The 24,224-nt window shown below is 44.3% G+C and overlaps 2 protein-coding genes across 6 annotated transcripts in view; both read left to right on the forward strand.

Moving 5' to 3' along the window:
• The window catches only part of OSBPL5 (oxysterol binding protein like 5), a 173,451-nt gene extending 151,334 nt beyond the window's left edge, over positions 1-22,117 (forward strand). For all 5 annotated transcript variants that reach the window (XM_066551722.1, XM_066551726.1, XM_066551723.1 and 2 more), the window contains 13 exons: positions 3,337-3,521; positions 4,916-4,997; positions 5,618-5,716; positions 6,571-6,667; positions 8,188-8,286; positions 9,390-9,487; positions 10,552-10,641; positions 12,809-12,945; positions 16,944-17,129; positions 17,651-17,789; positions 18,981-19,098; positions 19,689-19,791; positions 20,773-22,117. In XM_066551722.1, the coding sequence (XP_066407819.1) occupies positions 3,337-3,521; positions 4,916-4,997; positions 5,618-5,716; positions 6,571-6,667; positions 8,188-8,286; positions 9,390-9,487; positions 10,552-10,641; positions 12,809-12,945; positions 16,944-17,129; positions 17,651-17,789; positions 18,981-19,098; positions 19,689-19,791; positions 20,773-20,908 (1,569 nt within the window). In that variant the 3' untranslated portion in view covers positions 20,909-22,117. The remainder of the gene's footprint in view (positions 1-3,336; positions 3,522-4,915; positions 4,998-5,617; positions 5,717-6,570; positions 6,668-8,187; positions 8,287-9,389; positions 9,488-10,551; positions 10,642-12,808; positions 12,946-16,943; positions 17,130-17,650; positions 17,790-18,980; positions 19,099-19,688; positions 19,792-20,772) is intronic.
• A 336-nt stretch (positions 22,118-22,453) lies between these two features.
• Positions 22,454-24,224, forward strand: part of CARS1 (cysteinyl-tRNA synthetase 1) — a 45,681-nt gene continuing 43,910 nt past the window's right edge. The window contains exon 1 of the mRNA XM_066551332.1: positions 22,454-23,781. Coding sequence (XP_066407429.1) covers positions 23,515-23,781 — 267 coding nt within the window. The 5' untranslated portion in view covers positions 22,454-23,514. The remainder of the gene's footprint in view (positions 23,782-24,224) is intronic.

Consider the following 24,224-nt stretch of genomic DNA (forward strand, 5'->3'; position numbering starts at 1 on the left):
TGGGCATGTGTCCTGGCCAATTAGGGCACTCAGTCCTTGTGTGATACAAAATATGACACTTCCCTTTTTTTATTATGCATGGAACATCCTATTTTTTGTGTCTGAATGGAGCATTTGAGCCACTTGATTGCTAAATGCCAGTTGCTTATCTGAAAGCCATTTCTCATGACATTTAACAGCAGGAGGATGCATTTCTTTTCCACATAAGAGCCTTGCTAGCTGATATCACTGTGACACCTCTGAGGAAGGCAGTGGTAGAGAGCTGGGACAGCCAAGTGTGCTGTGTGAGAATCAGTCTGAGCAGGCAGCAGAGGAGCTCTGCTCTGAGCACTTGCTTGCCTGCTGCTTTGAACAAGGAAGCTGAGGTCTTGTTGGTGCATCAAAGAAAGACACTGCTGGGAAGCTGTTTTTTTCTTAGAGTCACAGAATTGTAGAACAATTTACATTAGAAAAGATCCTTAAGACCAAGTCCAATTATTAACTCAGCACTGCCAAGTCCACTGCTAAACCATGTCCCTCAGCACCACATCAACATGGCTTTTAAGTGCCTCCAGGGATGGTGACTCCATCGCCATCTGTTCCAGGCCTCTTCCAATGCCAGAAAATCCTTTTAGTGAAAAAGTTTTGCTAATATCCAATCTAAACTTGCCCTGACATAGCTTGAGGCCACTTCCTCTTCTCCTATCACTTGTTACCTGGAGAAGACACCAACACTCACCTCTCTGCAACCTCCTTTCAGGTAGTTCTAGAGAGTGATAGAATCTTCCCTCAACCTTGTTTTCTTCAGGCTAAACCACCCAAGTTCCCTCAGCTGCTCCTTACAGGACTCGTGCTCCAGACCCTTCACCAGCCTCTTACACTTTTCTTTCAATGTTCTCCTGAAAGTGTAGTACTAATATTGACAAAAAATATGTAGTCAAATATATCCTAATTACACCTAGCTTCTCTTCAGTGCACTTTTTTCCCTCAAATCCTCTTGCAGACAAATGGCAACTGTGTTCAAACAGGAGATTTTGAATATAGATGAGTAACTACGCAGCAGCAAAATGAAAGCAAACAATTTCTGTCAGCTGCTTATTCTGAAATGACCTTTCTTCACATGACAAACTTGCCCTAGAAGTGGTGGTAGGGCAGGCTGGTATTTTGGTGTTTGAACAAACATTACAGGCTACACTGATGTGTGTATGTGGGTGTGTGAGAGAAAAAGAGAGAGATCTCTGCAGTTTTACATTAAAATAAGAAAAAAATGCGCTACAAACCAAGTGAAAAAGATTGCATTTCTGTTGGAGAGTGACACTTAGTATGGCATTAAATAAGTCTCTCTGTAGTGTGTCTGCTCAGGCACAGGCAGCATCCAGTGGGCTTCCAAAAAGAATTGCCGTGTGGCCTTGGCCCATGGGTGTTTTGTAGGATTTCTTCAGGAGGTGGGCCTGGGGCTGTCATCACCTGGGCCGTGCAGGTAGGACTGGTTGTTGAGTCTGAACTCACTGATGAAAGGAACGTAGAGAAAAATGGGTTTTGTGCAATGATGTAACTCCCCTGGGTGGAGATGTAGCAAGGTAAACACATGCCAGGAGTAACGTCAGTCTTCATCTTAAACTGAAACTGCCCTCAGCCTGTGTGTGCAATTTGGGTGTGGCAGCACAAAGGTCACAGACTGGCTCTGTTGCATTTTCAACTTGGCTGTGAGGGCTCATTTTAAAGGTGTGCACATGGGTAGGTGCCTCACTGGGCTCTTGGAAGGTGTTTGTGCATTTGGCATTCCAGTTTTGCCTTGTTTGCAAATGGAATGTGAAGGCAGAGACAGGTGTCAGAAGAACTTTGAGATTGCAAAAGTTGGTCTAGAACACATAATAGGAACTTTGGTAGGTAGATTGATAATAGAAAAAAAGAGAAACCAAAAAATAACCCCACATTTTTTCCAGGCTTGTAGTTTAAACAAGTTCTAAAAAGGGTTATTATTTGAGGTTGTTCACATCTTCCTGCATCTTTTTCTCAGTCTATTTATGTCCATCCTGTGTGCAGTGATTCATTGTGAGTAACACTTTGTCCAGCAATTTCAACATGGCATTAATTTATATTGGCAGTAGATGAGCACTTGAGAACCTGGATAAATAATGAGAGTTCTGACAGACCTCTGCATTGTGAGCCCTAGGTGATGCTGTGGTATTCCATTTCTCCTTGGAGGTGCAAGGTGTGCATTGCATCAGACTTTCAAAAGAAGAATTGTACAAAAGCTGAAAAGCAGCAAAGTAGCAGAGCTTTGTTGTTCCTCAGTTTGAAATTCCCTCAGCCTTCAAGCCCTCTAGGACTGGTAAACTTGGTGTGACCGTAGAGCTGATTGGGAGGCAACATGGAGGCAATGCTCAGGTGGTGAAAAAAATGTTTATAGTGATTTATACCACCTGAAAATTCTGTTGTGCTGTGCTATGCCCTCTCCCAAACCAAAGTCCATTCCAAAAGTAAATCTGTGTCCTTTTTCTCATAGAAATCTCTTGCCTAAAATCAGTAGAAAGCTCAAGTATTCTCTTTCACTGTTAAATTATGATGCCTCGGGTCCATTAAAATGTAATTTAGTTTGAAAATTTAATTTACCTTCTCTAGTGGTGTGAAAGGCATGTTGCACATCTTGTAAACCCATTGAATGCATAGGAACTACACAGGCCTGAAACCACAGCATAACCCCTGGCTTTTTTTACCTTCACTTCTGCTGCAAAGGGCTCTGAGCAGCACTGGCAGGTGCTGGGGGTTTTGTGCCTCTCACCTGGCAGTGGGGCCCTTGCCATATTGACACATCAGTTTGTCTTGTCTAGAAGTTGCAGGACTGCTTCTGTTCCCTCTTGATTACTTGTTTACTGCCTACATTTTTCTACATCTATCCTAGTCAACCTTATAATCTCTTGTTTTTGGAGAATGGGGCTGAGAGGACCTGCCTCTTTGCATCCCCCAGGCCACAGGGATGCTGTGACACCTCTGGGCATGCCCACCCCTCCTGAGGGCCTGCAGTGCAGAGTGCCCTTGGCTAATGGTGGTCCATGCTGGCCCCTGACAGCCCTGGGGTGTGGAGGCAGTGCCTCAGGAAGGAGTGCAGCAGAGCAGTGCTCACTGCCTCGTGCCAGCCTTCTCAGATACCCAGGGCTTTCTGCCCCACTCACTTGATTGCTTTGGGGGTTCATTTCTACTGAGACATGGCTGATGTCTCTCTGCAGTGGTGTAGGTGAGTGGTCACCCTTGTGCCAGGGCCTGGCGGTCACGGCTCAGCTTGGACCCTGAAGAAATGCACCCACAGGGAATGGTTTTACTGTTCCTGCCCTGAAGTTCCCTTTGCCTCTGTAGACAGGGGAGTCGTCTCAGACAGAAACGGTCTCTGAGGAGAACAAGAGCCTAATGTGGATCCTGCTGAAGCAGCTGCGGCCTGGCATGGACCTGTCCCGGGTGGTGCTGCCCACCTTCATCCTGGAGCCGCGCTCCTTCCTTAACAAGCTCTCCGACTACTACTACCATGCCGACCTGCTCTCCCAGTAAGCAGCACACAGGCTGGGCCTGACCTGGGCACTTCTCCTGTACTTGGGAAAATATCTCTGTGTGTGCCAGAAGGCTCCCAGATACTACTGAGGTCATTGGCTCCAACAGAGATCAAACCAGGCACCAGCTCAGTGGCTTTTTGTAGATAAAAAAATGCTGCCAGTGAGGGCCAAGGAGGGAAAAGTTAAACTCCAGACAAACCCACCTTTGCTTATGGATGTGTTTGGCACTGTTGACTGGAGCTGATGGGAATTAAGCCGATGCCTTGGAGTTTTGTACAACAGAGCTGTGCCACCTCCTGGTGTGCTCGTGTACATACACGAATAGGGGAATAGGAAGGAGCAACCAAAATTGTCAAGCACTTCTGTTCCCCAAAGCAATATAATTATAATGGTTAAAAAATAAATAAGAAACATCTTTTTAAACCGTTGATGATAGAGGCCTGCTGGGAGCAACAGAGTAGAAAATAGGAAATGTTCTGCTTCCAGATAGGGACCTGCCTTCTGAATGAGATATGCCTAGTGGATTATAAAACCATCATGTGCAATATTTTAATAGCAGCACTAGTTACTCATTTCTATTCCACTTTCTCTGGGTAATTACAGAATCATGGTATTTTCAAGCCTTGTTTGTGGTATTTGTACCATCTGAAGTTAAAGAAATAGTTCTTCTCAGTGCTGATATGTAAGAAGACTTCAAGAGGTTTGGAGGTTTTGATAAAAAATTGTTTAATTTGTGGTTCAGGTGATCCTTCTAAATGAATTTTGCAATAATTTACCCAAGCTGATTTTTAAATCTGACTAAATGGTTGGAAATACCAGGAATGCCTTTGGTTTGGCTTACTTCCTTTTTCATCTTTGAGCATTGTTTGGAGGTGCCGGCTGAGATGACTTTTCTAAGTCCCTTCCAACCTGAAGTGTTGCATGAAATCTCAAAGTACTGATAGAGCTCATGGAGGACATCAGCTTTAAAGATCTTTTATGAAAGAGGAAAACAAAGAAAAAGAGACCAAAAAAAGTCTTTGATCTTGATGGCATAGGTTTGTTTTTATGACTCACACTGTTCTACTAGCTTGTGACTCAGTGTGAGAGGCAGTCCCACATTAACCTACTCCAATATCCAATCAAACCTGATACACTCCAGAAATTTTATTGGTCTTTTCAAAGAAATGTGGGGCAAGAGGTGCCACTTTTTAACAATTTGTGTTGTGCGATGTACGTTAATAAACTATATATATTTCTGCTGGGAGACACCTTTTTCACTGGCAGCAGAACAGAAGTTACTTCCCTTTAGTTGTGGGGAAATAGATTTAAATTGATGTTATTATACTGCTAAGAAACTAATGTGAAGTGTGACCAGTATAAAGAACATCTTATGTTCTGTTCTGCAGGGCTGCCCTTGAAGATGATCCATACACCCGAATGAAGCAAGTTCTGAGGTGGTATCTGTCCGGCTTCTATAAGAAGCCAAAGGTAAAATGAGACATGAAATTGGGGTCGTAATGGGCATTGAAATCTTCTGCTGTGCTTTTGTTTAATTTCTCTGTTGCTTCTCCTTTGAGACCTTACTTTTTTTACTGCTCAGAAGACTTTGACCATTACTTTTAAAACTGGGGTTGCATTTGGTTTCAGAGTAGACGGTGAATGCAAAATACTGACAATCAGCCCCAGAGCCTTTGCACTGCACAGTTAGAAAGTAAAACTAGTAATCAACAAGTAACATGCCCTGGGATGCAAGGTTTTTCTCTTTGCTGAAAGCAGGTCTTCTTTCTCTTTTCAGGCCAATTAGTACCACTGTGCCATGTCCCCACATCAGTGTGCCCTTGCTGTGTATAGTAGCAACAATAATAAAGTTTGATCATCTTTGATTGGGCAGTATTAAATATTAAAATGGTGAGAATAGCAGATTAATCCATGGCTGGGATGAAAAGATTAGATTAGATGGATATGTAACTAGTTCTTTAGTTTTTATTCTTGTGATTGACTTTGTGTAAAGCATCCAAGAAAAAAATTACTGTATTGTTTTGTGGCCATTTGTAGCATTGGATTGCAGATCTTCATTTGTAGAAAATTTTGATTACTTGGTTTTTCAGGGAATAAAAAAGCCATACAACCCTATTCTGGGAGAGACATTTCGCTGCTGTTGGTTTCACCCCCAGACGAACAGTCACACATTTTACATTGCAGAACAGGTGAGTTGCTGCTTGGATGCTCAACTGTTGCCACCACCAACCTGCTTGCACCTCCATGCACAGAAACACACTACTCCTCTCACCCTAGGAGCTCTGTGTAAACAGGCAGAGCAGAACCTGGGGTAAACTGGCTGCTGATCTTTTTTCTTTGCAGATTTACAGAAATTATGTGAGACTTGGTGGGCACTCAAGACTATAACAGCAGGTCTTCCATATATAACATCAGCTTCTTCAATGGGGTTCTGCCCTACTGCTTTCTTATTGTTAATAAAATGGGAGTTGTATTGCCTCTGTCAAAAAGAGCATAAAACACACTACCAAATCCTTCCATCTTTTTATTTCTAAACTTTCTATGATGATTTTAATAGGAGTAAATCGAGGGCTTATCTCTATGTTTTTGTGATTAAAAAGGCAGAGCTCATAAGTTAACTGGCCTAACAAAGTGTAGTTTGAAATTTATCATGTTAATAAAGGAATCTGAGAACTGTGTGGTCTTTGGTAAAGGGACTCCCAGTTTCATATACATTGTTCCCCTATTTGATTAGATAATTTTAGCTTTGTTAAAATTTTATTTCAACCACTGCATGCATTTCACGGAGGTCATTCAAATGCTGCACTAAAGTTCTGCACTGTTCATTTATTGTCTTGAAAACCTTACACTCAACCTGTTGGCCTGAAAGTGATCTCACGTGCACAAGCTCAAGAAAATAAAGGGTGAGGGAGAAAGATTAGATGTATAATGCTCTTATACATAATAATGGTGTCATGTATTGTGTTCCCCCTTTGTTCTGCACCCCCCCTCTGCTTGGCCTGTGCACACTGCTCTAAATGACCCCTGCCTGTTTTTATCCTAGGTGTCCCATCACCCACCAGTGTCAGCTTTTCACATCAGCAATAGGAAGGATGGATTCTGCATTTCTGGCAGTATTCTAGCTAGGTCCAAGTTTTATGGTAAGGCATTAAGTCTAGGCCTCCTCCAGGTAATGTTGTGGCATCAGTTTTGGTTTGTTTTTCAATCATCCCTGCGTGTGTTGAGAGTCAAGAGCTAAGAAATGGTTGACAATTCTATCACCAGGATAGCCAAAGTCCTTGTCTTGGCTCTCCTGGGTCTTCCCCATTGCCACCATTTCAGTGTGACACCACTCTGATGTTAAAAGAAATAAAAAATCAGAGAGAAAGATTGAGAGCTTTAAAAATCTGGTTTTCAGAAGGCAAAGGCTCACAATAATGTATGGGATTGTCAGTATGCACTTGGTATGTGCTTATGGATGAGTTACGTTTCAGCTCTCTGGCACTCAGCCAACAAACCCAAAAGTCTCTGAATAGATTTGAACCTTTATCTGGCTCCCAGAGTCCTGTGGGGTTGAAGCCCAGACCTTCAAAATGTTCTCCAGTCATTTAATATCAATGGAAACAGCACAACTCCAGTCTCTGAAACACTGTTGCTGTTTGAAATCAGTGTTTTGTTTAGACAAACATTTTGTAATTACTGTCCTCTGCTGAGTGTGTTTGCCAAAACACGTTAAGATAGTCTTTGCTGTCCTTCTGGCAATTTCATTTTTTATTTGGGATAATCCCCTGTTGCAGCAGACCTCTCGTTAGGGGTAGAAATGAGCCAAGACACAGACTCTCATTTAAAAATGTGAAAAGGGTCCTGGTTTATTCTTCTTTATAATTTAGCCATCCTGACTGACTGCAGCAAGTTCCTGCTGCTGGCTTCTCTGACAGACTCTGACTGTCAGAGAACATGGCTGCAAGTATTTCCTGCTGCCTCTGACCGCAGGTTTTTACCGAGCTCGACTGTGACTGCAGGCTCCAACAGCAGGGTCTAACTCTGTCAGACCCAGACCGACCTCACAGCAGATCTTCTGTCGCAGCAGCTCTCTTCCTTGTTTTGTTCTTCTTCCTCAGGGCTCCTCTATCTGCTCAAGGTCTTCTTCCTCTAGGCCTTCTTCCTCAAGGATCCCCCTGACGGCCCAACTCAACTCTTTTATCACACTTATCTTTGTTAGTCACAGCTGCGACCCATTAAGGGCAAGGCTGTTCTTCTTTGGTAATTAGTACAACCTTTGTTCTGCTTTGGTAATTAGTTAAACTTTGGTAATTTGTACAACATTAGTACAATTTATCAGGGGCAAGGTTACTTGTAATCCCTTCTTCTACACCTCCAATCCACAATCAGAAAAGTTGTGAGAAGTGGAGGACCTAAGAAACTTGTAAGCTCCCACTAATGACCTGTTAAATCTGCTTCTCTTTCTCCGAGAGGGGCTAAATGCCACAGCAAATAAGAGCTGCAGAGTTTGTTAGAACTGTCTGCCTCCAGCTGTGCATGATTTGCAGAGTCCTAAATTTTGAGCATTTCATCTCCTTTCATGAGTGACCTACATTTGAATGGAAATGCTTTTTCTAAAGTAGGAGGAGGGGCAAAGTGTAGCATGACTTTTTAATGTGTATGTTTTTTTAAATTCTAGGCAACTCGCTTTCTGCATTGTTGGATGGGAAAGCAAAGCTTATGTTTCTAAGCAGAGGGGAAGAGTATATCATCACTATGCCATATGCCCACTGTAAAGGTAAGGTATGACTCTTCAAATAGGAAGCAAACAGAGTAACAAAATGGTGTCTTGCTGGCCAGCTTTGCACTGGCTCTCCCCTCTCAAGCAGCTGACAGCACAGGGCCTGGTAACTCCAGAGAGCCCCTCATGAGTCCCAGCACTCAGCAGACCTTCAGTAATCCTCACTGAAGTCTTTCTGGTTTACCTGTGCACAGCCCAGGAGAGAATCAGGCCCATCAGTGTTAGTTTTCACACTATGCAGAAACAGAAAAATACTGCATATATGCACTGCAGATAAGATGAAAAGAACAAGACTACATTTCTGAGCTTCTTAAAAGTTTTTATTATGTTAACACTGAAATTGCTTGATATATTTTCTGGCTTTTTGAGAATAAAGGAAATTCCTGACTTCTCTTGCTATTTGTTTGTTACTCTAATCAGTGTACTTCTCAGAGTATGAGCTGCCTCAGTGAGGCTGGCTGCTGCTGCTGGTGAGGCTTTGCTCTGTGGAGCCAGTGTGTGCTGAGCCTGAGGCATGGCTGCTCATTCACTGCTCCTCAGGAAGCTCTGTCTGCATCATTTTCACTGCAGAGTTAAAATCAGCAGTCAAATCCAATTTTGGGAGTTGAGTATTTTTTAATTTGGGACTGACTTCTAAGTTTATATTTAGAAGGGCCTGGGTACCTGAAAACAGTAACCTCATAATATCATGATCTCTGTGAAGTATTCCTTTCCATAAATCTTCTTCTTACCAATTTTTCTGCAAAAGACCTTCAGCAAATGGCAAACATGTGTAAAATGTTCCCTTGTGACCTCTAGTCACCCAGATTCTGGTGAATCCCATTACAGCTTCTCTCTTCAATCACCCTGAGAGAACTGCACCTGTGCACCTGTGAGTCAAGCTATTTCCTAGCTGGTGTTAGAAATGGGGAATATGGACTCAGGGGGAGATTCTTCATGCTTATAGTAAACAGCCATTTCCTAGAGACCTCCAGTTCTGTCTTTTCAAAACTTTAAGCCAAGTGATGAATTTCACAGTGTGTCAGCAAGTGCCAGGTTTACTTGAGAAAGCAGATTGCTTCCACTGAGGCCTCTCTTAAGCTTCTTTTTTTTCCTTTCAGGACTTTTATATGGTACCATGACAATGGAGCTTGGAGGGAAAGTTACCATTGACTGTGAGAAAACCAACCACAGGGCAGAACTGGAATTCAAGCTAAAGGTAAGATACAATAAAAATGGCCCATTTTGAGTGGGTCTCAGGCTTGCCCCTGTGCCCAGGCAGGGTTTGATAATTGATAATGTCAGCACCAGAGTGGGGCCTGCCTGGAGAGAAGGTGTCACCCTGCTGCTGGTTTTGTGTCCTTCAGCTCAAACCAACCCCAGGAAGCCTTAGTTTTACATGACTTTTTCTGGCTACTGGCTAAATTTTGTTCTGAAAGTTTGGCAATGACAATCTGGCTTCTGCTTGAAGAGGGATAATTAGTTTTGCTTGCAAAATCTAGTGAGTGTCCAAAGAAGTTGGAGGCAAGTTAGGATGTGGATCTTTGGGGTAGCTCTCCAGCAGCCATCACATCTGTACTCATACCTTGCAGGCATTGTGGTGAGCTGCACCTTGTGTTTCTGAGGGCTGCAGGACCTGTTCTGTGAACAGAAGAGCTGCTCACACTCTCACTGGCATTTCCTGTGTTTGGCAGCCAGGAGATGGGTGGAATTTTCCATTGTTCTGGGATTTATTTATTTATTTATTTTCCTTGACTCTGGAAATACCCTTCTTCTTTGGTTTGTGGGGTTTTTTCTGCTGTTCAGAGCTTCTTCACACTGGAGACTTGACACACATGATGTCACCAGCAGTGCCACAGTGCTGTTGCTATCCCATAAGCAGGAAGAGTCCCCACTAGTGCTGCTCCTTTTCTTTGGACAATGGTGCAAAGGCTGTGATTCTGTACAGTGGGAAAGAGTTGTCCACATACACTTATCCTGATGTCTGGCTGACAATAAATAAGTGTATTTCCAATAAAGATGAGATCTTGCACTCCTGAGTGTTAATGCACCTCAAGGCTTATCTCCCTACCTGCAACTGCAGTGTTTATGGTATTACAAACAAAAGGAAGGGGGCACAATGTGAGACAGTCAAAATCCATGTTAGAATTCATTCTGCCTTTCTCCAGAAATACTGTGAGTCAGCCAGTTGCACTTTCCTTCCCTCCTATTGCATCTCTGTTTGGCTCCCTTCCAGTCCTCACTAGACTGACCATGTTTGCTGTTTCTCTTGTCCCCTGACAGCCCTTCTTCGGTGGCAGCACAAGCATTAATCAGATCTCTGGGAAGATTAAATGTGGAGAAGAAGTGCTAGCGAGTCTCACTGGACACTGGGTAACATTTGATATTCGAAGTTGCTGGCAGGTTAGGAGCCTGTGGCTGCAGGGTTCGAGGGAGGGCTGGCAGCCCTTGGCTGGCTCCCTGCACTGGAATGGGCACTGGGAGGGCCCTGTCCTGCCTGTTCCCCCCAGCCCCAGGGCATGCTGGTGAGCACAGCCAGGGCCACCCCTCTTAATGTACCTCTGGAGCTCATTTACACTTCAGTAGTCCCATCCATCTGCAGTGAAAGGAGCACTGCACTCCCAGAGCCTGGGGAAGATGGCAACAGTAAAGGGGTTCTCCATCAAAGGCAATGGGTCTGTATTTAGGGTCTGAGGCTTAGGGCAAGCACTGATGGCAGGAGGTAATGTGTACGAGGTGTGATTGCAAAGATCTTGAAGCTGCCTTTTGTCTGGTGTGTTCAGTACTTCCCCAGTTAGGCTGGGATTCAGGGAAGAACTTAGAGGGTTTTGAAATCATTGTTTTCACAGCAAGCAAACCTTTATGGTAGAAGACAGTTACTCCCCTGTTCATCAGCTGAGGGACAGAGACATGGATTCGGTGAGGCTGTTCTCTCTATGGCTAGCTCAGAGCAGCCAGCAGGGCACCGGGCACCTTTGTGCACCCAGTATGCACAAGTAATTCACTCAGAGACAACCTCAAGCCAAAATCCAACAACAATAAAATTGCATAGTGAATGATGTAGTACACCCAGTATACACAAGTGGTTCACTCAGAAACAGCCTCAAGCCAAAATCCAGAAAGAATAAAGTTTCATAGTGAATGATGTAGTCCAATTTTGATTGGAACTCCTGGTACCTGAAACAAAAGCAGTGACCCTTGGCTTTGGGCTGGACATCTGGGTATTTCTCTGAGCAACATTTGGACATCTACATCATGATTGCAGTTGGTCTGTGCTCCCTTGCCAGTCCATAGAAATTGCCACTTCTGAGACAAGATCTGTCTCATCTGAAGGAGGTATTTAAAGAAAGCCAGGTGAAAAGTGCCTGGATAAAGCCCTTACTATAGTGAGGTCCTAACCACAGTGTAGCCTTTGGTACTGGGCTTGTCCTGTCAGGTAATCTGTCTTTTTACATAAAAAGCTAATTACCATTTTGAAATTGGAAGATTTTCCCTTTCTAAACATGTACAAGGGATTTGCACCCTTCTGAGCTCCCTGTCCTGCAGGATGAGCCCTGTCAGTGGTGAGTTGTGCTGGACTGTGGAGTACCTTGTCTGCAGTGGGTCCTGCCAACACCACCTGTGAGAGCCCATCATCCAGGGGCTCTCCTGAGCCTCAAGGTTGAGTGCTGCTCAGCTCTCAGCCTTCTGCTTTTACCCTCCTCCCTTGATCTTTGTCCTGGTTGTTAGTGGTGCACAAACTGCAGTGATGTATACGAGAAGTTAAATGGCTTTGGAATGGTGGCTCTCTAAGCTGCTGCTTGCAGCAGTGTGCTGTGAACAGAGCTGCTGTGCAGTGGGGTAGGGATGGTGTTGGTTCTCCTCCTTCCCCATTGGGAGTACTGGCCTGCTCTCCTGGCTTTTCTGACAGAAATCCTTGCACCTGAATTGTCCTTGCCTTGGGACCTGCAGACCCACCTGAACAAAGAAGGGAATTAAATCCCAATGCTCCTCAGTGCTAGGGTCACAGCAGCAGCTGAGTGCATGTATATATGCTTGTTAGAGATGCACATAGTGGTGCTTGATAATGCCTGCCTACCTCATCCTTTCCACAGTGGGGGTCTCTTGGGGACCTGGGATCAGTCCTGGCACTAGCATATGGGAACATGGGAGAGGAAGTACTGAGGGAGACTTTGGAAAAGGGAGCTGGGGATCTTTTTTATATGTGCTGGATGGGAGGTGGGAAGAACAGTGTGAAAGAATAGTATCTTAGGGTTTCTGTGGGCACTCAGGTCTGGGGACAAGACTTAATAGAAGGAACCAGGTCCCTTTCTACTCTGATTAATAGTAAATGCAGCCACTGTTTCTGGCAATGCCTTGCCTCATTCATTTCAGAAACTTTCAGGAAGTGTTCGATGAGATTTTATGGGATAGAGGAGGGAAGAAGCCTCCTAACCAACAGGTATCCCTTATCATCATCCAGGAGCAGCTTCAATTTCTCAGGATTAATTTCTGCCTTTGTTTTCTGATTGTCATGGATTAATTTACTTTTCCTTCTCAGGATGGAGAAGTGCATATAAGCGAGCTGAAAAATGGGAGCACAGAAATGTTCTGGAACCCGACGAGCGAAGTGCGCAGGCAGAGGCTGAAGCGCCACATTGTGCTGTTTGAGGAGCAGACGGACTTTGAGTCAGAGAGGTGGGGAGCTCGGGGGACGTCTCACTGCTGCTTCTCTCATCAGCAGGGCTCCTCCAATTCCTCAGCACAGTCCTGGAAAGGCAGTGACCTGCTTTGTTGGCACATATTACCCAGCCATTTACCTGTTTCTTTCCAGACTATTAACTCTGGAGTATTTCCATGAAGTACAGCTCTAAAATCAAACTGGGCTGAGAAATAGCGGAGGCTACATTTTATCTGCTTAAAATAACAATTCTGCCTGGACTCCAGAGATCTCTGTAACTGCTGGAGCATTTTATAAAAGGGCAGGATGTCATCCTAAGGTTGGATACCTTGTTAAGAAGGGTTATTTCAACCACAAGCTCTTAAAGTACATGTAGGAATTGTGGGAAGTCCTGGCATCTGCAGAGCAGTACTTTGAACCACATAACAGGATTTTATGAATGAATGTAATTAAACAGATGTTTAACCCTGCCTCATAATCTCAGCTGAGATCTCCAATGCAGTCTGCACCAGGCTTTGTAGGGTGATCTAGGTTACATAAAACAGGCACGTAACTTAGTGTCGAGTTTGACCCTGGTTGGATGCCAGTACCCAAGAAAGTCACTCACTCACTCTTTTCTGCAGCTGGACAGAGGAGAGAAAATTTAATTAAGGGTTAATGAGTTAAGGACTGTGAGAAGATAATTGTCAGTTACCATTGAGGGCAAAACAGGCTCAAGAATAAAATAAATTCATTGCTAAAAAAATCAGACCAGGATAATGAGTAGTAAAAATAAGCCCTTAAAACCACCTTCCCCCCACCCCTCCCTCCTTCACAGCTCTACCTCCTCCCCTAGTAGCACAAGGAGACAGGAGGGTGGGGGTTCCAGTCGGTTCATCACCCATGGCTTTTCCTGCTGCTCAGGGAGAGGAGTCCTTCACTGCTGCACTGTGGAGTCCCTTCCACAGGATACAGTTCTCCATTAACTTCTCCAACATGGCTCCATCTCAGGAGCAGCAGGAGAAGCCATGCAAACTGCTACCAGTTTGCAGGTAGCAGTTTGCATGGCTTCTCCTGCTGCTCCTGTGAGTCCATCCTGCTGCAGCATGGATCACTCTTCCACAGGGTCCTTCATGGACAGGCTGCTCCACAGGCTGCAGAGGAATCTGGGCCCTGGCACCTGAAGCACCTCCTTCCCCTCCTTCTGCACTGACCTTGGTGTCTGCAGGACTGTTCCTCTCACATGTTCTCAACCTACTCTTCTCCAGTCACAATTAAAACTGTGCCACAACCTTTCTTTTGATTTCTTCCTCATGATAGAGGCATTACCCCCACCCCAGTGTTGTCCAGCAGCATGTCCACATTTGGAGCCATCAGGATTCTGCCAGATGTTGTGGAAGCTTCTGGAGCTTTTCACAGAAGCCTCCTCTGTACCGCCCCTGTTGCCAAAAACCAGGCCATGCAAACCCAATACACTTAGAAAATGGAAGAAGTGAATAATGCACACTGTACAGTTGTTGAGCAAGAGTTGGGCAGAGTTATGTGGGGCTGGCTGGCTTTAATCAAATTAGTTGTGCTTCCTCTCCACTACAGTCAGCCAGCACTAGCCAAAATCCCAAGCCAGCACATGCAGTTGCTGCCTAGTTCTGCATCACATTGTGCACTTCTCTGTGGACATCTGATTTTGGTGTTGCATCACATCACCCTAAAAAGATTCCCCTTTTTATAGGTAAAGAAAGGGATTGCATGAAAATAAAAACACACAAAAATTTAGTTTGGAAAGTGATGTCTCAGGTTTTAGCTTTTATATTTTTCAGATCTGTACTGCTTTAGTGTAGTACTTCTGAGCTTCACATTAGGGGATGGTGAGCTCTCTTCACAGAGTAGGTAGAAAACCTTCTCCTTCTCTATCTGGGGACCAAGGACAAATGATCCAAATTTCAGGCCCCAGAGCATAAACAACATGAACTGAAGAGGGGAAAACAAGAGAGATGGGACTTCATAAGTTAGTTATAATTGGACAATTAACTCCAATATGCAAATGGACCAGAACTTATAAAAGTGAGAGAGCCCATGAGCAGTCGTCCATTTTGTGACCATTTTGGTTCATTTTGTGTGTAGCCCTGGCTGGGCTCTTGTGCTGCCCAAGGTGTATCCATTGAGGCCTTCTAATAAATCCCTACTTTATTCTTTAATTCCATCTAGGTCTCTGTTCTAGGTCAGCCTTCACAGGACATCAACAGCAGTGGGCATTATGAGCAATAAAGTCTGTATTTGTAACTTACAGAACAGATGTGTTAGCTCTGCAAAGCAGGGCGGATTGCAGTACATTTTTCTCTTAATCTTCAGAAGAAGATTCTTTAAAGGAGAATCTTGGTCTTGTGGACAAAGAATCTCCAGTTCTCTGTTTACCAGAGTTTATGGCCAGAGCTGGCTCCCTTTGCTGCATGAGAGATTAATAATGTTACGTGCATCCAAGGGAAGGAGGAATAAGGAAAAGTTACAGAGTTCCCTAACAGACATTCCACCCAACTCCTTATTATGCTGACAGTTGCATGAATAAATTTCCCTCTAGTCCAGGTTATATTCTGCCTAAATTGCTTAGTCTTCCCTGCAGTGCTGCAAATCACCTATTTTCACAATTGTTGGGGAATCTCTGAAGCTCATACTGTCATGCAGCTCACCATGGAGGGTCTCATTGTCTGACATATGCAACTCTTGATGGAGTAATTTTCCCTTGTCAAACAATCTTGTGCTGTCCCTCTAAGGTTTGTAGAATTAGGGGACTCACTCTTTACACCACTACATTCTTTAAGACAGGCTTTACACCACCAAAATATATTCTCAGGCTGTTATTTCACTCCTCCCTGCCCCATCCCCATCACTGAGTTTCTTTCCTTTGTTTCTGGGAGAAATTATTCATACACAGAAATAGGGGAGTGACTTGTTAAAAATGAAAGGAAGGCATTGCTTTACATCCAGTTACTTATCTAAGAGGCTGCATTTTTGGAAGTGCTTTGTTAATGTATGGTGCTAGAAATATGATGAAAGCTTCAGGCTCACTTTTAAATTAAGAGCTTCACAGCAAGCTCCAAATTAAATGCAGTAATGAATTCATCTTCTAAATGGTGGATGGATGTTTTGTGGAGCTGGGAATAATGGAACAACTTGGATCTCCTGGGCACATTCTAAACACTAAAGCATACAGTAATATTTTGGGAGGGCTAGCTGCTAGTCTCAGAAGTATTTCCAATCTGAAATGAAGATTAAAGTGCTCTGATTAGAGGAACTATGGAGAGGCTGATCACAGCTTGGCTATAGTAAAAACAAAAAGGTAATTTTTCTCTGGTAGAAGGCAGATCCTCTCCCTAGGGCAGATGCTCAATGAGAACAGCTCATATGACAGATCCCTTATTCTTTGGCAGCTGCAAACAAGTGTGAGTGAAAACCTGTGTTCATGCTTACAGCTTGTGAGCACGAGGACATGCTTGTTGCTTGTGGATTGCATCAGCTTCCTACAGATCTGGTTGTAAATCCTGTATAGGAGGTGCATGTACAGCTACAAGATGTGCACATAAGTTTGTTTTCCAGTGCTTCTAAACATTAAATAGAAAGACTTGTTTTGGGGATTGACATTGACGCAAAGGCTTCTAAACAGAAATGCCTGAAAGGATGAGGAATAGAACAGATTCTCCATCAATCACCTCTAAAGAGGCCACAGATCCCAGTGAGTTGAACACAAGTTCCTTATGACAGCAGCACAAGAATTCAATAAACAGACAGCACTGAAGAATTCAATAATTGTTGTAGGTGATGTTATTTAAGAGAAAGTTCCTTCAGCAGGTCACCCATACAGCATTCAGTGTTGCCTTTCTCAGTTTCTTTAACTTACAAGCTAAAAACAGAGACTGAGCAATCCTGGTACAGTTCTGCTGGTGTGTCAATACACCCGACAAGTTTCTGCTCTAAAGTTCCAGCTGGCAAAATACATTGCTGGTTCTAAGGTGGTTTAACTTCCTTCCCTGATTATTCCTAGGCTTTGGCAGCATGTTACCAGTGCAATAAACAAAGGTGATCAGCACAAGGCGACGCAGGAGAAGTTTGTGCTGGAAGAGGAGCAGAGGAACGCTGCCCGGGAGCGGAGGGAAAGCGGCACGGAATGGAAACCGCTGCTGTTCCGGCACGATGCCGGGACCAACGAGTGGCGCTACAAATACGAGGAGTGAGTGCTGGGCTTGGGGTTCCCAACACATCTCGCTGCCTGAGTTCCCAGGGATGCAAGCAGGGCTACAGACCTGTCATTGGAGCCCTGCCATTCCCCAAAACTATGTCCAGAGCTTGCCTTTTGTGAGCTGCATGTCATCATTAGAATACATGTTCATGATACTAATTGGGAATAGCTGGAAATGAAGGGGTGGCAGTGGAAAATCCACTGTGTCATTGATGAAAATTCCTATTGCTGCAATGAAGCGCAAAGTCATTTAGCAGAGATTTTCTGCATTGTTCAGAGTAGAGTTAACAACTGTGCTCTCCTCCCTTGGGCAACAAGGGCAAAGCCTCTGGAGACTGAACCCCCTCACTTATTGCAAGGAGCTGTGAATGTGCAGGGAACTTTCTGTTAGTCCTGGAAAGTCTGGCTACTGTCAAGAATGATTGCCTGCCCTGATGCATGTGGAATTAGTGTATTGGGCTAATGTGGGATTCTTGCTTTTCTGATGAATTTTTCTCATTTGGTCTCAAAAGTCTAAGACCTTGGGATCCTTTGAACGACATTGCCCAATTTGAGAAGGATGGAATACTTCAGACAATGGAAAGACACTTATCCACAAGGATGTCAAACCACAAAGCAACATGCATAAACAATCAAATTACACGGCACAAGGTAAAAAGCCTGTTCTGGGGATTATCATCTTCTTTATGATTGTTTAGATACACAGCTCTTTTTCTACAGCATTTTCATGTAAGCACAGCATAAGCTGAAATTTTTGTTTTGGGTAAATATAGCTTGTGACTATAGACCTGCAGTATTATACCATTATTAGTTCCCAAGAATTGTAATTACTGATTAACTCATTCTATCAATTTTGGCATTTTTCTTCCACCCAATGCTAGTGACAGAGACTCTTACACTGAATTTTGCATATGACTGAGCTGAACTTTACTGTTCAGTGTTTCCAAAGCAGAAAACTTCCTGTAGGTTTTGGAGTACATAACTGAGACCCCCTGATTTCAGTTTCAGTCTTTGCCATGAGCCTTTATCATTCAGTCTCTCAGACAAGACAAGAAACATCTTTCCATCCTTTCCCTAATACAGAAATAATACTCTACTATTTCAGTGCTTCCATCTTTGGAGCAATACCTGTCATTCATAACACACTTTGCAAATGTAGAGCTTCTAAACTCGCTAAGTATAACCCATATTACATTGAAAAACTTGTATCTTATTATCTACAGAGACTTTTCTTTTGTAATGCCCCACACTGGAATGTCTCTGATTCAGTGGGGAAGTTGGGGTTGATAACTGCTTTTCAGACCCTGTAGTGAGAAGTTTGAATTAATGTGTTTCGTTTACTCATCTGAGAGAGAGGGCAAAACTTTCCAAAGTGCATCAAGAAACTAGGCATAAAAATTCCACGATGCTTAGATCCTCCAAGCACCTTCTCAAAAATCATTGCTGGGGAAGTTGATTCTAATTTTTTCTTCTTTTCCAGTATTCTCTTACGTACCTGGCTGAGTTAGGTACACAACTCAGTAAAGGAACGATAAGATTAATCCATAGTATGTGTCAGTTAAAGCTACAAGAAGAATAATTTGGATAGATTTGTCTTAAGAACCTTACTTATCTTAATTTGGTCTAAGAATGTTGTCACTTGGGGAAATGCTTCTGAATGAGGCACATGTATAATATCCTTAAGTAGCTGCCAGAGTCCACTACTATGAGTTGCTGAGAAAGCAATCAAACTTCACAATCTCACATTAATTTCCCAGCACCCCAAATTGTTTTGTTCAAAGCAATCACACACCTCTTCAATGTGATAGAGACTGAGTCACATCTAATCCCTGTTTTATCCAGAGGTCTGCCAAAGACTGCAGGCGCCGCAAAACCAGTGATCAGCCTTCCAACCACAGCCAGAACACAGAGAGCAGCTGTTCAACGCCAGAGTCAGTGCAGGAGCTCTCAGATGATGATGGCAAGTATCTGGGTGTCACTGGGTCAGGCTTTAATGTTCTTGCCTTGGTACTTTAATTCTTGAGCCAGCCCTGGGACATTTCCCAGCCCAGTTAATACCATGGGCCAACACCCCACAGGCAGCACAAGGAATGTTCTGCTTTTCTGTTCTCTGTATGTGCTGTTTCTGCCTTACAATGAGGACTTCCCAACTCCTGGCAAAATTGGAAAAATACAGTGACATTCCAATCAACACATAGGAAACTGGCTGTGTTTCTCTCTCTTTTCTCTGCCTTTATTAGAGGTGACCTTGAATGTTTGAGAGAGTGAGCAGGTGTGAGCACTCCTTTCTCCTCCCCTCAGCTGAGGAGCTTCCTTAAAGCTGACTGAGAAGCACCCTGACCCCAGAGTCACAGGAGTGACCTGGATCTTACAGTGGCCTGGATCTTCTGGCTGGAAGATTCTGTTCCCTGTCTCCTCCCCATGTTTCCTCCTGAAAGTGTCCCCCCTAGCAGTGACAATTAGTTCACAGCCACCCACTTGCTGTGTTGTGTTTCACTGCCACCAGAATGGTGATGCAAAACATAATTGTCCTTCAATACTTTGCCACAGGGTTTGAAAGCCTGTGCGCTCAGTGTGGGAAAGAAATGAACCACCTGAAGGAAATTCACTCAGCTGTCTTATCTCTACAGAAAGCCCAACAGGACATACACAGGTAACCATTTTCTGTCATCAAACAATGATTTTAATGGGCTACAAGTAACTGTGTGGCATTTAACCCCTTACTGTGGTCTTTAGAGTGTCTCTGTGAGCTGCAGGAGTACAGTTCAAATTGTTATAGATAAAGTAACCACTTATCATACCAGAAAGACAAACCCAGACTCTGCTTGAAACAGTTAACTTCCTGTCTGAGCAAAAAGTTAACAGTTCCTGTCTGAGCAAAAAGCATCACCTCAGGATGGTATTCAACACAAGGTACTCCTGACTGAGAAGGGCTGGGCCAGGCCCTTCTAAAAATAAATCTCTCCCAGGCAAGAATATGTGGCCTTCTGATCCAGCATGTTAGGAACTTCCTCAGTTTGCAGGGTGTTTGTTCTGAAAAACTGGGCTCCATGGAGAAAAGCACTAAACTCCAGTTTTTTGTACAAATTGCTGGTTGCCATCTGAGGGATACAGTAACCACATCTGCTGCTGACAGAGGGCTTTGCCCTGCAGACTCCTGCGGGGAGGAATTAACTGCTAGTTCAGCTCCAGGGAGCCCTGCTGATTCCCCTCTGTATGAGGAGTATTATCCAGCCCTGCCAAGGCTTCTGTGGGGTGGGATCACACATGACGCCTACCATTTCTGGATGCCAGAGTCATTGGTGATATGGTTTTAGCTTCACTGCAGCTCCTGGGGGTGTCCAGGGCAGGTTTGGGAAGGCTAGGGCACAGGTTAAACTCACAGGGCTATGAGTGAGTGCTGGATGAAGAGATTTTTTGGGTTTTGTGCCCTTCCCATGCCAAGCAGCTGCAGCCAGAAGCACTAATCTTCCTGTTAAAAAGGGAGGCAAAGTCTGGGGGGGCACACTGCTCTGCCTCTGAGGGTGTCATCAAAGTGCAGGGTTCCCTCGTGGTGTGGGAGCTCTGGGTATGCACACGTGTGAAGGCACACTTTTCTCCAACACACAAATAATCATGTTGCTTTCTTTTGCAGAAATCTCAGCGCTCTGAACAAAAAGTCCTTCCACAGGAAGGCCTCTTCTGAAAGCTTCCTCCTGGACTCTCGCTGCTGGTTTCTCCTCTGCATCTTTCTTACATGTCAACTCTTCATTAATTATGTCTTCAAATAAAATCACTACATTTGGCAGCAATAATGATCACTGGCTGCAGGAGGGGGCCACTCGCGCAAGGAGCCCAGCGAGGCACCAAAGCACTTTAGAACCAACACGGCAGAGGTGGAAGGAAGTGGAAAAATGAGGTTAAAAAGGGACCTAGGAACCTGCAAAACTTTGTTCCTGCAGATTATGTCATTTTTTGCCTTTTACATGTACATCTTCAAGGACCTCTTAACCTGTATGGGCCTTAATGCTGAAGCCAAATGTAGCTTTAATTGTGCAATTTGTTTTCTATGTTTTGTCATTTTCTGATGCAATTAATAATTACCCAGCAGTATTGGTAACCCCAAAATGGTAATCACCTCAACATTTTGGAAAAGTCATGGTGGCCTGGGTCATAACTCCAGGAGTGAGGAAGAGCAGTTGGGGAGCTGTAAAGAACTGTTGTCCACGGTGCCTGTCCGGCTGCCTTTAATTACAGGAGGGAGTTGATGTTGGTCCAAAAAATCCAGGATACCTGGGGTATTAAGTCATAATCTGTTTAGTCAGCCCATGCAGAATGGAACCTCAGGATGTGTTTTATTTTCCATTCCACAGAAACTGTAAATACACACAATTTCCTAGAGCCATTCTGCTTTAGGAAATGGGAAGTATCCAGTGAAAGCTCCTTGTCTGGTTACGGAGCTGACTGGTGTCCTGGGTCTGGCCCTTCGAGGGTGATGTCAGACACGCACGCCTGTTTGTAAAACCTGGTCACTTACTATTATTGTTATTTGCTATATGGCTGTTTTATAATATCACACACTAGCATTGTAGAGAGAAATCCACTGCCCCAGCATAGGTGAGGAGGATGGGAGCGATGTAGGTGTACGTGTGTTGGTCTTAGGCACATTTATTGTCAAAGGTCAGGAAAGAGGGAGGGTTTTGCCACTGCATTGTTCAACCCTGTTAATAGTCTTCCTATTTTACACCATTTTTTAAAGATTTGCAATATTTTCTGTAGACTGCAGACAATACTAAGCCTTTCTTTTCTGGCCTGAAGTAGTTCCAAGTGGTAAGTACTGCTATATATACAGCCTTAAAATACTTAGTGGTGGTGCCAGTCTGGGCTATCTTTCAATGTAAATGTTTCCAAATTTTTAAGTACATTCCTCGTCATATTCCCCAGTTAGGGGAAACCTGTTTGTGCTTGATATGTTGAAATAAAACCACACACAACTTTCAGTGACAGTCTATCTGACAAATTATTTTTGGATTTGTGTTTGATAGTATTTTAAAAGTAAATCACGTCCTAGAGGAAAATCTACAGGAAATTGTCTCCAAGAATGTCCGACCTGGGCCATAAGTTAGAACAGCAATAGCAGTTTAATACCACTCTGGCTGAAATTGTCAGAAATTGTCAGAAATTGTCTTCTTATTGTGGCAACTTCCACAGAAAGAGAAGTGGTTCCCTTGATCTTCACTTTTGTACATGCAAATGCACAAACTTGTCTTGGACTTAGGAAATGTTTATATCAAGGACTTGAGGATAGCGAATAGATTGTTCCATAGAGAGAGCTGCAGCTCTCTGATATGAACAGGCAGGGTAAGAGCCAGCATCTGGAAGCTGACATTCAGGAAACTGATCACAAATGTTAAAGGGTGAGAGTGGCTTTGTTATTAGCAAAAGTCTCCAGAAAACCGAAGCATTCTTCATCCTTGAGGAAACAACCTTGGAGAATATCTACATCATTGACACAGATTGGGTGCCTTTTTGAAGGATGTCATCCTAGTCACTCTTTCTGAGGAAGTCTGACCCATGCCACCTGTGGTGTAAAACTCAGTGAGAGGGTGTTGCCTCTGCTTTCCAGGCTGTGCAAAGTTCCCTATGCAGCTTCAAAGTGTTTGCTCCTGTTTGTATCCAAGTGTTTGGATGTAAAGCTGTGCAAACACATGCACTAATCTCCTTTGAATGCTTCAGCAAGTCAGCACATCTCTAGCCTATGAGCACAGCCTTCCTCATCACTCTCATCCTGGTTTTGGAACATGTGTTTTGAGTTATGGATAGGAGCCTCTCCACATCAGTAGGGCTGTTTGCATCCCTTGGGTACAACTGTATCCCAGCTTTGGGAAATGGTTACCAAACAACAACAGAAAAAACCCAAACAGCCCAAGCTCCCCTGAACCAAAGAGAAGCAGTGCTGAGCAGGAAGCCTTCAGTGGGTGTAAATGTGAATGCAGGAAATTGTTAGAATTATTTCCATTTTACCAAACTATGCACCCGCAAGGATTGCACTAGGACTTGTAACTGCAGTTGAGTAAAATAAACATTGTTACCAGAAGAGTAGCAGTTCAGTGAAAGAAACTATCAACAAGTTATTTCAGCATCAGCAGAGGAAGAGTTTCCAACATTTACGGCTGCTGCCACAGAGGATTAGAAAATAATCCAAAAAGGAACAGCCTATGAATCCTTGTGCCATTAATTTTAATCCAGTTTCTACAATCTGGAGGTGAGTGTTCCTACATGCACATGGGAAATGAAAAGTATTCTTGAGGAAAAGCACGGCCAGAAATGTTATTTCTCTGGAACAACTACTGACTAGAAAGATAAGAACCCTTTAAGAACTTTAGGAAACAGTTATATGCACTTCGTTTGCGCAGTGTTGGGAAATTTCTCCTCACAGCCTTTCCCGCTGCTTTTTGTGATCAGGGTGGTCAGCCCTTCAGCACCTGCGGCAATTAACTGCGGTTTCTGCCGCCCAAGTAGAGGCGGGGCACAGGCGGGGCGCTCTCGGCGCTCCCTCCCCGTTCCCCCCACACCGGGAATAAGAGCGGCGGTGGCACAGGAAGGGCCCAGAGCGATGGGCGCCGTCATGGGAGCCGGGCGAGCGGCGGGGCTGCTGCTGTTGGTAAGTGCCGTGGGAGCTGGGGCTCTGTCCTGCTGCTGCTGTTGGTAAGTGCCGTGGGAGCTGGGGCTTTGTCCTACTGCTGCTGCGGGTAAGTGCCGTGGGAGCTGGGGCTCTGTCCTGCTGCTGGTGAGTCCCGGCTGCGCTTCTCTCCCCCGCACCCGCCGCGAGTGGCGGCTGCCAGCCGTCCGCAGCCAGAACCCAAATCCTGGCTTTTGAGGAGGAAAAAGTCTTCCTCCAGGTCTAGTGTGAAGGAGCCTTGTGGGTTTTTCCGTCCTTTTCTTCTTCAAGAGACTTTGGTAACTTTCTCGAACTTTTTGATCGTGTTTGATGTCTAGGGAAAGCTGCGGCAGCGCCGCGGCCGTGAACCCAGCGCCCTCAGGGAATGTAGCGCGTCCCTAATCTGTTACTACCGCACTCGCTGCCGCCCTTCCTTCTCTCCTCGA

The sequence above is a fragment of the Molothrus aeneus genome, chromosome 6, assembly GCF_037042795.1.
Source record: "Molothrus aeneus isolate 106 chromosome 6, BPBGC_Maene_1.0, whole genome shotgun sequence".
Classification (NCBI taxonomy): domain Eukaryota; kingdom Metazoa; phylum Chordata; class Aves; order Passeriformes; family Icteridae; genus Molothrus; species Molothrus aeneus.